Here is a 16,689-nt window from a genome sequence, read left to right as displayed (position 1 = left end):
CGGGTTATTTTTAATAAAAAATACCTCAACACATCACACATTGTATTTAGATAACATGGTATTTTATCAAATATATAAACAACCAGTGACTTTAACACAATATAGAAGACTTAAAACAGATATTTATTAAAAAGGAATAAACATTTAATTCCCTTTAGGTAAACAGATCTTACCATAGCAGTTTATTTTCGCTAGAATAATGTTAGACTCTGAGGTAAAATGAAATGACAAATAAACATTCTATTTGCTTAAGGTAAACATATCTTACCACTGCTGTTTAGTCACCTATCAAAAGCTTCTAACATTATATTCTCTTAATAGCCTAGACATGTCAAATCGATCGGAAATCACTCAAATATATTTTCCTTCTCACATATTTAAGTTAGTAACTGAAGAAAGAAAAAGGAAAGCGAAGTTTTAGAGACACGTTATTTCATTAAAAAAATAATGTCATTTCTTTTTACCTCATAGACTAACATTGTTTCAGCGGCTTTTATTTCCTGACAAGAGGATGCCAAATTACATACAATATAATTACAACAATATAAATAACTAAATCTGAGACAATGCAAAAACAATAAATATTATTTCCTCGCCAAGATAGCCCGACATGCAGGGCGGAGATACATTTTGGTAGCCCGACAGGAATTCACAATAGCCCCGGGACGTCGGGATAGCGATTCTGCGAGCCCTGCTATTGCTTTGTAAGAGATGTCCTGTTGTAACATCCATGTCTAAACACGTATGTTTGACTGTTTTAATTTACTAAAAACATTAAACGATTAATAGAGGTGCAACACTTAACAATACGACTGTAATGTAACGGTAGAAATATACAAAGTTAGTGATAAGGAAGGACTTACCAGCTGAAATTTAGATTCTGATGCCCACTTACTGTGTTGTATATGGTATTTTAGGCAAGTTGCGTTTGAAAGGTCCAACACTTAAAGCTTTTTTATCATATAACTGTGGTACGTAACGTTACGTGTATGTAAGAGCAACTTCACAAGCACAATAGAAATATACAAAGTTATTAATAAGGACTTATCAGCCACGGTTTCGATTTCGAAGCACCCATACTGTGTTGTATACGTTAATTTAGTCACGTTGAGTTTAAAGTTTTGTTTCTAATTTATTATATGTATTGTCATCATCTTTAGCACCCAGAATCTTTTGTGGCTCAAACATATATGCATTTGGCTGCTATTTTTACACATTAATGTTTTTAAAACATTTCCCCACAAAACAGGGCCCTATTTTAAAGATCCAAGCGCTAGGGTTGCTGCTGTGACAGAATCACACCAGTTAATCAGCACGTGACAAACCCGGTGATTCCGGTATCACCGGGTGGGAGGGGCTTATAAATGCGTTTTTATGCATTTTACTTTCACTTTTGAATTACGCATCTGTTTAAATGCAGCGCTTGCGTACGCTGCGTTAAATCGCGTATGAATTTGAGTGCAATGCGAGTGCAACAGCTGTTTTAATTAAGTGCTTGAGTCAATGTGCGCAGTTAATTCTCACAGAAACCACCAGTCCCAAGCAGAGCAACTGGCTACTTCTCCATAAACCATTCTTAATGATAAACAAAACATAAAAACTCTCTCGGTTATATTAAACATCATATATGTATATTATAACAAAAACAAGTAACCACGCAGCTTCTGCCATCGTCTGGTCAGTCAGCTCGCCTCGCACACTCTGACAGGAATAAATGAAATGGGACACCTGCTGCTCTGTGATGTTATGCGCGTTCAGCTCCGCTGAATTCAGGCAGCAGACTCATTCAGCTGTTAGTGTTTGCTCTCTCTAATAAAACTAAATTATTTAGAAAAATATCAAAACGAAGGTGAAAGGCGGTGTCGCAATAGGCAAGTAATCTAACCAGTGAGAGGCTGAAGCACCGGTAATCACGTTTCACCGACTATCGCGACAAGCCTACTAAGCGCATTGTCTAAAGCGCACGGTCTAAACGGCCGTGTCCAATTCTACTTTTGCTAATTTAACGCCAGGAAAAATGGTTTGTGCGCCGAGTGCAGGGTCAGAGAGCCGTTTCTTACCAGACTACAGGTGAATCAGCTCTTTACGCTTTCTCAATAATATTTATTTACACTTTTATCCTTTCATTTTTCATATTTAAAAGTGTTTTTGTGCTGCAGCGCATCCATGTGTGTGATAAGCAAACCCGCGTTGTCGCCCCGTTTATAGGCGCATACTTCTAATCCGCTTATTAAATAACAAAAACACTATTGCGCCATAGGCTTTAGACTAGGTTTTAGTTGGTCAATGGTGTAGACTATTTTAGTTGCCTCAAAATAGCAACGGACAAACAATGCACCAACACACCTCGTTTTCAGACCAGAACGCCCATGGGCGCAAATTCATTTGCTATTTAAACAACGTGGCGCTTAACGTGAAAATTATAATTGCGCTGGGTTGAAACTAGCAAAAGACTTTGCGTTGCGTCGGGTGTATGATAGGGCCCCAAATGTTTTTTTTTCTGCTCAAAATGACACCTATGTGGTTTGGTTTTTCCATTGGAAGTAAGGACATTCTTCATTCATCTACAGGGGTACCACCAGGTGTACCTTTAGTGACTTTAGTAATGCAAAAGGCATGTCACAATGCATTGTTGTTGTTTTTGTTATTCTGCATTGATACTATCATATTTAGAAAGGTGGTCCTCAGAATGTTTTAAACAGTCATTGGTGGGCCATGTTTTAATGAGTTATAATTATAGCTTCACGTATAATTATAACAGACAAACAGATTGTGAATGGCTGTAGCCACTGGAGTGTATGGAATAAATATGGATTAAATATTACTCATCCCTGCAGACATTTAAAGTTAATATTTAAAATGGAATAAATATTTCTCCAAATATGCACACTTTGAATAAAAAAGCCCCAAATGAACATTGAGCTGTTGAGTGCTTTCATGACAACCATGCATTTTTCTAGCCCCAGGTAAACTCCAATCGGATTCATAACCCTCCCTCCTCTTCCTTTTCACCCTTTTTTCCCCTCCTTCTTTATACAGTGTTTCCCCTACCATTATATAAGGGGGATGCCCCGCCCTCCTAATGGCTCGACCCGCCCCCCTTGAAGGTCAAGTAAATTTGATTTTCTTTATAGCGCCAGAGAACAATTTATTTTATTAAACAAACTAAAAAACTCTCAAGTAATATGTTATTTATCTTATTTCCTAGATGGCATGTCTTTTCTGTCTGTGTTTGCGCATTTACAATTGTCCAATTGAGTGTGCACATTTATATTTTACTGTTCGACCGAATTCACTGCACGCGCTCTCTCTCATGTGGCGTGCAGCGAGCGCCTCTCTCTCACTTAACTGAAAAGGTGACTGTGTTTTCAAAATCTGTTGCTCCGTATACTTTCTTTTTTGCGTTAACATCAACAGTCACGGATGTTACTGACAGAGAAGACGGCTGATCGATTTTATCATGACTTGACGAAAGGTTAGCATTAGTGTTACCCGCACACACATTCTCTCCCTCTCTATCGTAGATGCTGTATATGCCCATGCCACGCACGTGTTTTGTAGTAACAGTAACAGTGTATGCTGTCATAAATCTGGATTTGCACCGAATTGTCTGCGCTATTAGGCTATAAACAATAAAACTCAAATTTGAAATAAAAAAACCTCCTAACACAACAAGACATGATAAGAAAAGCAACAGCAGTAAGGGTTCAATGTAAATGTATGGTGATTTTGTCAGATGATTATAAATCGCGTTTATATATCATGATTTCAGCAGAGTTAAAGGGACATACAGTGAGTACACTCCCTTTGAACAGCATATATGAGTACACGCCCTTTGAAAATTAAGATTTTTCTCTATTTGTTAGTAAATATGAGACCAATTTGCTTTGTTTTTTTTACAAAACAGTTTTATTAAACATTTATTTTTATTAACAAAAGAGTGAAAGTCACTGACCATCTTTAGGATACAAAAAATAACTAATTTAAATCAAATGGGGTGATGCAAAAAGGAGTACACCCCGATTAATATGTTAGCAAAAAAATTAAATAAAGTGTAATTAACATGAATTCACTAGGAAATGATGAATATAATTAATCATCACACAGGTGGCCAAAGGATAACTGGCAATTAGGGTGAATTTAAAAGATAAAATCCACTCCCATGTAATGGTGACAGAATAGGACCACATGGTAAAGAAATGTCTCAAGACATGAGAAATACAATTATTTATTTGCACAAAATGGTCAAGGTTTCAAGATAATTAGTTAAGCATTGTAATAAGTTTTAATACTGTCACGAAAGGGATCCAGAAATTAAAAAAGGATGGACTTGTGAGAAGCTCTCTGCACTGTCCAGGACTTCCACTGAAGTTAACACCTCGTCAAGAGCGTTTTGTGATAAGAGATGTTGAAAAAAATCATCATGCAAGTTCAGCACAGTTGGCTAAATCATTAGAAAGTCAATCTAGGTTGTTTTCTGTGACAACACACGACGGACGTATAGTGCAAAGGAGAGGCATGCATGGCTGTCTACCACAGAGGAAGCCACTGGTAAAGCCAATGCACAAAAAGCCTTTTGCTAGAGCTCATATTGAGAAAAATAAAGACTATTGGGTCTCTAACTCTCTATACTTTGGAGTAATGAGACCAAGATTTATCTTTGTGGCTCTGAGGTGTTCCAAACTGTGGTGTGGCAAGGGTGAGGAGAAAAATACTAATTTATGTACTCATTTATGCTGTGCACTGTGTATATGTATATAGAGAGAGAGTGCACAGCATAAATTAGTCTAGGGGAAACACTTCCTTCATATTAAATATTATTATATAACACTATAATTATTAGATAGAAGGAATATGGAAGTATTTATTATATTATACGCAATGAAGTCAGTGAAAATTTATTTGATGAAAAGTTAAAAAAAATGATGCTCTTGTCTGTTTCACAGGATGTCTCTTTTCAAGGCACGTGATTGGTGGGTCTCAGTGGTGGGTGAGGGGGAGGAGTTTGATCAGGGTTGTCTGTGTGTTGGAGATGTGGATAACAGTGGCAGTGGATATGGTGAGTAGTCCATATAGGCACAATACAATGCCTTCATAACTTGAATGTTACATATTACAAATAGTATAAATATAAAATAAATGTAAAATATCAAATACATATTTTTAGTAAAAGTAGTTAATTTGCCCATCTGATTCACAGATTGATTAAGTATTAGCTGGCCTATGAATCTTGGCATGTAATTTATAGAATATTTTATTAGCAAAAATTGTTTTTGGGGGAGGATATGAAGCCTGAGCATTTAGAGTGGCTGTTGAATCTGTCTGTGTAATGAACCACATTGGGCTGATTCTACTAGCCTCAACTCTATGTTTGTGGGTTGGTTGGCAGTAAGACCTCTGTGGCTCAAAATTGGTCCACCCAAATTGGTCTAAATTGCAATGCTCTGCCACAGAGCAATCATGATGATCTTTAGCTAATGCTGTATTTATATTCCTGTCTGATCCAGATAAGGTTGTTGTGGGAAGTTACATGGGGATGTTACGCATCTTCTCACCCCATCCTGCTAAAATGGATAACCCCACAGATGTTAACAGCCAGCTACTTGAGATGCAGCTACCTGATTCAATCATCCAGGTGGAGATGGGGAAATTTGTATCGTAAGTCTAACATCTTCTGCATTTCAAATAGGGCTGGGCGATATGGCCAAAATGCAATCTTGATTAATTCCAAAACAGCAATTTCAAATTTAGGGAAGTGAAGGATGCTATTCTTAAGGATCTGTAAGGAAAAAAATTGTTTTGCAGCCACTACAGACATGTGGTCCAGTACTAATATGACCTTAGTAGGATTGTCTACTATTTAAGGCCTGTTCTGGTGTAGTCAGTTTATTCTAATTGCATTATGTTTTCAGTTATTTTTTAAACACTTTATTGTGTTTATATCTTATGAAGAATTTTCAGTTTTTTTAATATATATATATATTCATTAAATAATTACTTTTAAATGTGTGTTATGTGTTAATATTTACAATTTTGTTTATGAAAATTATTTCATGAACAAACAAAAAAAATGAATGGGAATTAAATGTCAAAGCAATAAAACAGGCAATTAATCGTCACAATTTATTAGGAAATTAACCGCCCTACACACAGGAAACATTTCATGGAATCTGAAGTAAAAAAAAGTAATCTTTTCCTTCGAGTTTCAATTTTGCCAAAAGATTTAGGGAATCATTTTGATTGTTCAGAATCACGAAAGCTTGTCTCCGAAAATACATGACATGTTAATGTCAGGGTTTTTGCAACCAAGTGGTATCATCTTTAAGAGCACCTATTATGAGATACACTTTATTAAACATCATTTTGTGTGTAGTTGTGTAATAGTACCTGCTAACGATATTCAAAAAGTACATGCCTCAAAGAAAACGATGACGCAAGTTATCATCTCTAACGTTCTAGGACTACAAAAAACACTCGGATTGTAGGCAACAGTTTACTTCCTGGGATTGGTGACGTAGACAAGACCAACATTATCATAGTTCAGCCCTCTCTGCTTTTCTTGGGTAAGCCCTCAAAGGTGGGGGTGGAGAGGTCTGAAGACAGCTGAAATGGCGGAGGTTGGGAGTCCCTGTTTGGAGTGTGTTTGTAAACTCTTGTTTTATCGTTTAAGCGATTAAATCTCTTGAGGAGACGCTGTCTCTTTAGATGCGAGGGCAAAATAGCACTTTAATGGCCTTCCACAGAGAACATCAGGAAACAGTGGTTAGAATTTATGTTTAATACGGGTCCGGCACAATCCAGTCAGAAGTTGTTTATATGTTCACGGCATTTTTCACAATGACTGCTTCATGAACCGTAACGAATTTGAAGCTGTATTTGCGCGACGTCTCCTCCTGAAAGTTGGATTACCGTGCACTTCTGGATCAAAGGCTGTAAGTATCCATGTTTATTATTTACCTTTTACTTTACCGGAGCTTTATGTTATTTGCGTGTAGAGTGAGCTTGCAAGCTAATTTTTTTTGTGTTGTAATACTGTATTTCCTAAACAATGTACCATATTTACTAGGGGTGTAACGATACACCAATTGCACGGTTCGGATCGGTTTACGGTTTTGGAGCCACGGTTCGGTCCGATTCGGTTAGGTTTGCTGTGGATGTAGGGTTCTTGTCATTTTACCAGCAATGCTAAGGAACAATAGATTAACTTAACTTAATAACAACAACAAAAATAACTTGACGTTTTCTTTATTAACTTTAGCAAACAAACTTAAAATCAATTAAACTTTAACTTAAGTAATGCAGGACTGTAATTAGCTGTTTATCAGGTGATGAATATCATTCCTTAGCTAAAATGCTGAACATGTTACTGTTGATGTCAACTAATGCATGAAATAAATGTACTATGAATCTGTAAATCTAAGTATAATGTGGGTTTATTATCAGTAATGAACTAATCAAGGTAATCATCACACACACGCACGCAGGCGCGCACACACACACACACCAGAGTTCGCGTTAGACTTTCACTTTTAAAAATTCTGCCATCACTTATTATTCGTCATTTCATGCTTTAATTATAAAAATTGTTTTTGTTTAAAAATTGCAATTGTTTTGTACCTCAGACAGACGACATCTTGTTACATTTTTACTTTTGTTCTGGAGAATGATCTCGCGCTCTTCTATTTCACTTCGGTTAACACGATCTGACACGCAAGCACACACACACGCGAACGCAAGCACACACACACAGTTACGACAGATGGTGTGTGATTTGTCTACGACACGAATTCCATTCCTGTACTCCACTGGAAACCCAAAATGTTCCCACACAAGAGACTTAAATATGTCCGGGGGATCTGCAATCTCAGGCGGAGCAGCCATCCTGTGACCTGCGCTCACTCCCAAGTCGCGTGACATGACATGCACTTGGAAAACAGTAACTTTGGAATATACTATTTAGAACAGCATTTAAAAAGCTCTTATTAGTCGTTACTAATACAATTTATTCAAATATATGCACATTTTTTTTAATAAATAGATTAGTTAGTCAGAGATAAGTGACATTAACCTCAACAATGGGCAGCAGGAGGCGTGAGAGTACCGCGACACGACACGGGAGGTTCGCGATTCGTATCGTGGGTGGTGTATCGCAATCGTTCGGATCGGTTCGTAATATCGTTACACCCCTAATATTTACCCACATGTATGTGGAATTATGCAGACTATCGGTTGCATTTATTGTTAGATGTTGATTTAGATGTGTTTACAAACTTGCTAAGTTACCAGCTAAAGTTAGCTGCTAAACTGTTACCGGTAAAGTTTGTTCTCATGATCAAAGTCAAGAAACTCTAAGTACAGATGATTTGTTTATATGAATTTTACTGTTGTATTTACTTAAGCCTTTCTTAAATTTTGAAACAAAGTAAACACGACATGTGTTTTGCTAATGTTGGGGCATGTAATATGTAATACATGAACGTTTTAATGAATAGTCTAACGATTTATAGTCGTTGTACCATCTTGTTATTTGACTGAATACATGTTTGTTTTATTTGTCTATATTCTAAAATCGCAGCTGGACACATCCTTCTACACTGTAGGCAGCAGTAGACGTGATGTATAATGCCAAACATGCAACATCAGTAGGCACACAGTACGAGGAGTCAGACTGGCATATGAGGAGCAAAAGTATGTAGCATATATGAGGTATTTAGTGATACCACTACCAGTCTTAAATGTATAACTGATGATGACAAAGTTTTTTTTCTAATGCATAATCATAGGAACCCAGGCAGTAGCGTCGTTTCACTATGTTTCCATCACCTGGTCTCAGATTTCCAGCAAAAATGTGATTTTCCCATTTATTGGAATGCTGTGCAGGTATTTAAGTATTTTAGTAACTGTGTTAAATAAAGTAGGATTTACTCTTACAATAAATGTATTGCTTGTTTATATTTTTAAAGGTTGTACCTTGCAGCCATCCATTACAATGTCACCAAGCCATAACAAAAGCAGGAGAGGGAAAGTACAAGGTTATGTTCCCAAAGTCTAAAAGGGGGGAAACAGGGCCGTGCACAGACATTTTGAGGGGCACTGGCCCAAACCAAAAAGGGGGCACTGGGGGAGGGCACAATTTATATGGTTTTAACAATATGATGTGTTATAGATTAGTATCAGAAAAAGAGAATTGATTATAATGGAAAATATACTTAATAACAATAATTAAAGTGTCACAAAACTGCTTAATATTCTTTATGATTTACGTGCTGAAGCTTTGAATCCATGTTTACAATTTTGAAGAGCTTTTGCAGCCTTCCTTTACAGTCTTCTTTTTTTGTGAAAACATTGTTTTTTATTTTTTTGTCTACAAAGTGTGCCAACAACAGCAAATTTGGTGTTATTTATATTAGACAATCACTGTAATTCTAAGAATGTTTACTTGCTAAGTTGTTAGCACTTTTAGAAGACCAAGTGCAAATCATTACCCACAGAAATACAAAAACATACACTGTTAGACATTTCTGTAATTTTTACAGTTATTTACTGTATATCACCCAGTATAATACTGTAAACTATTTATACAGTACATAACTGTAATTCGCGTTGCATTTTGGGAATTTTCGGTGACATCATACATCATATACAGTAATCTACTTTATTTTTGAAAATTGCTGTATGCTACTGTATATTTTCTAACAGTCTTTTGGCGGTATTTTCCTTATTCACACAAATCCTTATTTTATTTTTCTCAAAATCATCATTTTTGACAATTGTATACACACAGGCGTTGACTTATTTTAGCTAAGGAACCATGTAGCAGCACAGGTGTTCAGAGGACCGATTTCAGGTGTGCACATAAACTGAAGAGTTTTCAAACAAGCCTTTCCCTGGACCCTGGGACAGCGGCGCTTTTCAGTTGAAGATACACGAGAGGAGAGACTGAAAAAAGACCAGCAAGGTAAAATAATCTATATAAGTTATTTATTATCATACCCGCGGTTGTTGTTTACACGAACGGGACATTTTAAAACCGTTAACCGGACGCGTTGCTTAACGTATAACGGCAGTATTAGTTTGCAAAGTCAGTATAAACCAAATTAATAAATCATACTATGTGTATGCAAGCCTACGAGCACACGCGATGCGTTAAATTATACGCTAGTGTTTTCCTTTTATAAAACTATTATGAAGAAATGCTTAACGTAGCCTAATGTATACGTCAATGATATGAAAAGATCAGATTTAACGTTACCTGAGAGAATAATTTATTAGTATAAAAGCATATTTAACAAAGTACCCTAAATTAACGTTACATGAAGCTGGGAGGAAAACTCTAAATGTGTAAGTTACCACGTTGTGTTTATATTCTCATCCGCTTGGCTTTACCTGTTACATAAATTATGCGTTATTAATAAGGTGTATAACTACATTTTATCTTTCAAATTCGTTAAACTACGTTAAGCATTTTAGCGTATGTTATGTGTGTGTGGTGGCCAATCGGAAAAACATTATATTTTAAATGTGAATATGTTTAAACATAAATGCTGAAACCTTATTTGCATAAAATAAAGTTTTAAAATGTGTTTTTGTTTTGTATTAAATTGCTTTTGAGGACAAGGTAGCTGTACAGTAAATATTCAGCCTCGATCAGAAAACCATGTCCCACTGTCATAAAACACAGACCTGTGGCCATGTGTAGTGATTTGAGTAGTGTACATCTACTCTGGTGATCATTTCAAAACAGTATTTACTGAAAAATATGAGTGTTTAGCATCATGTATTAAATGTGTTAAATATGTCCTTTTTTCCCTGCATTTATTCTGCTGTCTAAAATTCTTTGGGAGGATAAATTAAGGAGGATGTAACAAAATACACTGCAAGAACTGGAGTGAGGATGAAGAGGACAACAGAATATCCATCCTTTCTTCACCACCTCACAGAGTTTGAGTGAAACAACTTGTATTAGGTGAGACACTTCTCAATAAGATACAGTATGTGCTGCATATATGGGTTAGTTAGGTCTCCCTAATTAACTATCAGCTGTAACAAACAGTACTGTAATAAACTGTGGTTCAAAATAATTATGACCATCTTTCTTTTGCTTACAGGACTCACAGGATTATTTTATGACAAGACTGATTATTTTATACCAGAAGTATGGTATTTTTTTGAAGCTACTGTATTATTTCTTATGACAATTCATTTTGATGTGCATTCAGAACTGTAAGTTGGTAAGTACATTTACTGTATTTACTGTAAGTAAAGGCTAAAGAGTATATCTCCTCTAGTTCTAAGTTCTAACAACGTTCCCAAAGGTCCCAATAATGTTAAGCCAACATAAAAGTGTCCAGTTTTTAAATTGTTTAGGAATGTTTCTTGATTGTGCGAATGTTAGAGGAATGTTACATTTTATTTTCAGACAATGTCATGTTTAAATGTACTCACAATGTTTAAAACACATGTTTAGTATATTTTATGAATGTTTATATGCAATATTTTAACAGAACATTAAGAAATAATGTTTTACAACAGTTTGTAAATAATAGAATGTAATGTTTTTTTATCATTACAAGCAAAAACAATCATAACGTTATTTGGAACTTTGGGAACTTTCAAGGAACATTCTTAGACCTTTCTCTGTGGTTGAGCATTGTGTTAGCATCATTAAACGCCATGGGTTCAAACAAGGGAATGCACATGCTGATAAAAAATTTATACTTTGCAATGCACTGTATGTTATTTGCCTTTTTCTGTAAATGTGAAGATAAATGTAAAGACAGACAGTCATTGTTTCATTTTAAACCAGTTCTATTTTAAGAGAACTTAACTAGACTAAATAAAATGGTCACAAAAAATTTAATGTTGCCATTATGATCCTGATTTTGTGGTGTTATGGGTTTTCTGGTTACAGTGGTAGTGGATCATGATCACCTCTCTAGCTTCAAAAGTAGGATGCAGAATGTATAACACCAAATCATTATAGCATAACTCCATGTAACTTGACATAATTTAAAGTCGTCTAAAGGCAGACATGATTGGGTGTGTGAAGTCCTATGCCAAAGACTCTCCAAATACTGCATCTACACATTCTTCCTGATGTGTATATTTTGTTGGTATATCCTGGTTGTTGCAGACCTGACAGTAAACTTGACTGTGAGCATCCTATCCATCAGGTGTAGCTGTTTACTTGCATTACTCATTTAGAGAAATGACGGGTCAAAATTGATTATATGGATTATATTTTCATCACCCCTTTTTGTATGTCTTTGGGACACTTGAAATATATAGCATGTATAATGTGGAGCCATTTTATAATGCGGTCACAGACTACTCCCATTGTAACTGGAAAACCAAAGAAAATCATTGTTTAAATTATACAATTATAATTTTTGGATTAACTAAACCTGTAATCAGTGATATATGTATGTATGTTTATAATTTGTTATTTTAAATGTATTAAATGAATTGTAATTTCACACAACTTCTTAAAGTATTTGTATTGTTTTAAATAAAGGCTTCAATATTTGAAATTGTCTCTTTGAATTAAATGTTAGCAGTATCTGTAGGTTAAAATGTAAAAATTAATTTTATCTAAAAATTATAGCTAATTTAAATATAATAAAAATGAATGTATAAAAAAATAAAAAGAATAGTAGTATGTTATACAGTAGTATACTGCAAACCTGGGTTTTTTACGGTAGCACACTGTATTACATATTTACAGTAGCATTTAAATACTGTAAAATGGAAATACAGTTTAGAACTGTAAATCTTATTTACAGTAGCCTACTGGCAACAGTGTTGCCAGTAGGTTACTGTAAAAATCCTTGAAAATGTCTAACAGTGTACGAAAGCCAAGAGAGTCATCCACATTTTTATTTTTGCTGCTTGTTTTCTCATGATCTCGAGATAACAAAAGTTGTTTTCATGTTATCCTAACATGATAATCCAAATGCCATAATATAATTTCCTGTCCATAATATTCATTAATTTTGAAGTGGACTGCTGATGCATATATGAGTTGGGTTACCACGCGTAGCTCATTGTCGATAGACTTAATAAATAAATAAAGTTTGATGTTCGTGAATTTAGGGACCATCTCTAAAGGAACAATGTACACGTTTCTATCTTCAATAGTATTAAACAGTTTATTTGAATAAAAATAAAAAATTTAAAAAAGTGTGCATAGTTGACAACCACATGAACACTTTACAGTTGGTTTTGTGACTCTGTGTTGACTTTAAGTATCTCCATTTTAATGCTGTTTAAGTAGAAACGTATATGGAGATACTTTATAGATGGTCCCTAAATTCACCGCGCTATCAAATGGTCAATTATTGGCAAATCTGTTTCATCTTGAGCGAATCCCTGATCCAAGTAAAATCTAGTTTTTTTAAAAAAAACCTTGGGATTACATTTGACTCCACATTTTGACCATCATATCAAATCAGTCACAAAAACTGCCTTCTTTCACCTCCGTAACATTGCCCGCCTTCGACCCTTCCTTCCTGTCAGTGATGCACAGACCCTGGTTCACTCCTTCGTCATGTCCCGCTTAGACTACTGTAACTCACTTTTCCTCGCTCTCCCCACCAAATCCCTTCAAAGATTGCAATATATTCAAAACTCTGCAGCCAGGCTACTTACACATACAAAAAGATCTGCCCATATCACCCCCATTCTCCATCAGCTTCACTGGCTACCAGTTTCATCCCGGATCACATACAAAGTACTACTACTCACCTTCAAAGCCCTCCATAACCTTGCTCCTCCATACATTTGCAACCTCTTAACTTCTTACACTCCCCCCCGCTTGCTCAGATCATCTGACCAAAACCTCCTTCTCATTCCCCGCACTAGACTTTCCACCGTTGGTGGTAGGTCTTTCAGCGCCCAGGCACCAAAACTCTGGAACTCCCTCCCACAACCTCTACGTGACAGTACTTCTCTTCCTTTCTTTAAAACCCATCTTAAGACATTTCTGTTTAACGAGCACTTCTCTCCACACATTTCATAGTCTGTTAACTAAATGTTTGTTGTTTTGTTAGTTGTATTCAATTTCTTTGTTTCATGTGTAATGTTTATCTGACTGTGTGTTTCTATTTCAATGTAAAGCGACCTTGGGTTTGAGAAAGGCGCTATATAAAATAAACTTATTATTATTATAATTTGTTCATTCATGCTAATTTAGCTAAATATGCTTTTGCTGTCTACAAATTATGTTTTTTTGTAAGCTTTAATCACATCACAGGAATACAACTGTTATCTCGAGATAAGGAGAAAAAAAGTCGTGATCACGAGAAAACAACCAAGCAAAAATAAATATAGTACACGACCTCTCTCGGCTTCAAACTACCAAATTACTAATTGAGCAGCTTAACAAATGAGGTAATGTAATGGATCTACCTGTTAATACAACAAACTGTCGTCTCCGCCCTTCAAAGAGTGGACACAGATTGTGAGAGATGCTGCGTAGCGGGCGGGAAATCACGAAGTGGATTACCAGAAAAGGTGGATCTTTAGACAAGCGGTAACAGAACACTTTGACCCGGGTTGGCGGTTGGTGAGAGGGGCACCTCAGCTGATTAGGGCAGAGGGGCAGTTGCTCTAGCCACCGGGCCACCCCCCTGTGCACGGCCCTGGGGGGAAATACATTGCAAGGCCAGTAAAAAAGCGACATACTGTTAGCAGTAATGTTTTTATTTCAAATATATTATTAAATAAAAAACTTTAATTTTTATTAAAAACTTAATTTATTTCCCTGCTTCATAAGTTATCAAAACAAAAGATTTATTGGCTGCAATATTTTTACAGTTATGTGGATGATGTGATCAGACTTGTGTTGGATGAGGTATTTGAAGATAAGCTGAAGGAAATCCCGATTCCAATGGACCTGGCATCACAGTTTGAGAGACCTTCAAAGGAGGACGTGATTGCATGCCATCTCACGCGCTTCAGTGCAGAGGTCGTCAGAAGCCAACATACTGACCAGTTTGATCAGGAAGCTCCAAGCAAATCTAGAGAACAACACACGACAGGATGATAACCCTGTGTCGCCTCAGATAGCACCAGCTGACAAAGCTTCAATATGCCATTTATCTTTATAGATATCTGTAAGAAGTGAATTGAAATTTTTTTGAGAGAAGAGCACAATATGGTTACTAAAGTATGTTTATTTGTATATTGTTTAACATTGAAATATATATTTGTAATAAATAAATAAACTTTTGACCGAATACTATATTTTCTTTAAAGTTATATATTTTGTTCCTTTGGGTACTTTGTTACTATAATGCTATTTTAGAGTTATTAGTTTAAAAATTAAATAAAACTTATAAAAACTTACTCCTCTAGTGTCCTGCACCTCAAAGGCCCATAGTCCGTACTATAAATGTTCTGTGTGTAGGGATTCAGACAATTTGTGCAAAGCCTGGATGATGAATCATGCAGGTAAGAGGCCCTGGAACCTGTTGCATTCTCCTTAATACCTTATTAGTAATAACAGCACTTATAAGTAAGCAGTCTTTCATAATAAAGTTTACCATAGTGAAAAATGTAGAACTAACAAATGAAATAGTTTTATCATCATTTCAATTAATACTTTATATGTGCTTCATTTTGTGTTTCCATATAGTTTGCACAGTAATGTAGTAAGCAAGCAGTCTTTCCTAATAAAGTTTACTATAGTAAAATAATGTAGAACTAACAAATGAAATAGTTTTATCATCATTTCAATGAACTTTCTATGTGCTACATTTGGTGTTTCCATATAGTTTGCACAGTAATGTAGTACATTTTAATTACCTTTTGGGTGTCTTTGCAACACATTTTCGTCTTCGTTTAGCATTCTGGCAAGACACCTAAAGAAGTTAAATCGTTTCTAGGACTTACGGATCAGAAGTTATAAGCAAAAACTTCAGTGCAACTTTGGACTGTTGGTGGCGCTTTTTGCTGTGGATATTATTTGGACTGTCCTCTATCAGTGTGCCTAATTTTATAACTTTCCTAGGTATGGTTCTATGGGCTGCCATCAGTGTTGGGAACGTTACTTTAAAAAAGTAATTAGTTATAGTTACTAATTACTTATCACAAATAGTAACTGAGTTAGTAACTGCGTTACATTATTATAAAAGTAATTAATTACCAGGAAAAGTAATTACTGCGTTACTTAAAATTTTTTTATATTTCAAATAACTTGAATGCCCCTTAAAAAATTAAATATGTTAAATGACTAAAATGGATACTAAAGAGAAATCACTCATTTTGTGGCAGCATGTGACGATGTGAGGTGCTTTATTAGATCAGAATTACTTGCCACAGACGTGGAGAGACTTTTTCATCATGGGCATAAGTTGCACATTACACAAACATTCCTGCCTTTCACCTCAACAATGGAAAAGTAGTGCTTTATACTTCGTGTTTGCGACAGCTACCTTTGAGCTTGTTGTACTTGCCATCGCCCTGTCGCCGGTGTTTTCGGATGGATTGATGCGCGATGACCGGGCTGCATGTCAGTGCTTTGAGATGGGGCACAGTCAGCAGCAGCATCGCTGCTCGTTGAGAAGAGAAAACGATGCGTATTTTAATGTCAGTCTACAAAAGTTTCCAACCACGACAGAAAAGATAGCTAGATTTGTCCTATAAAGTCGCTAAAGTGATAGAAAGTTGCTAAATCTAGCGACAAAGTGA

At 35.8% G+C, this 16,689-nt stretch overlaps 1 protein-coding gene and 2 long non-coding RNA genes across 5 annotated transcripts in view; all 3 read left to right on the top strand.

Moving 5' to 3' along the window:
* The window catches only part of bbs9 (Bardet-Biedl syndrome 9), a 430,031-nt gene that overhangs the window by 35,140 nt on the left and 378,202 nt on the right, over window positions 1–16,689 (top strand). For all 3 annotated transcript variants that reach the window (XR_010537394.2, XM_073811698.1, XM_065274291.2), the window contains exons 2-3: window positions 4,947–5,059; window positions 5,508–5,658. Coding sequence is in view for 2 of the 3 variants with exons in the window: in XM_073811698.1 (XP_073667799.1) it covers window positions 4,948–5,059; window positions 5,508–5,658 (263 nt within the window). In the remaining variant the exon portion in view is untranslated. The remainder of the gene's footprint in view (window positions 1–4,946; window positions 5,060–5,507; window positions 5,659–16,689) is intronic.
* On the top strand, window positions 8,784–15,142 carry LOC135720984 (uncharacterized). Its single transcript, XR_010521393.1, has 3 exons — window positions 8,784–8,880; window positions 8,964–9,032; window positions 14,815–15,142. It is a non-coding gene; the product is annotated as an uncharacterized lncRNA (long non-coding RNA).
* Window positions 9,993–11,164, top strand: LOC135720960 (uncharacterized). Its single transcript, XR_010521376.2, has 2 exons — window positions 9,993–10,966; window positions 11,109–11,164. It is a non-coding gene; the product is annotated as an uncharacterized lncRNA (long non-coding RNA).

The sequence above is a fragment of the Paramisgurnus dabryanus genome, chromosome 13, assembly GCF_030506205.2.
Source record: "Paramisgurnus dabryanus chromosome 13, PD_genome_1.1, whole genome shotgun sequence".
In the NCBI taxonomy this organism is placed as follows: domain Eukaryota; kingdom Metazoa; phylum Chordata; class Actinopteri; order Cypriniformes; family Cobitidae; genus Paramisgurnus; species Paramisgurnus dabryanus.
This window is presented reverse-complemented; position numbering and strand designations above follow the sequence as displayed.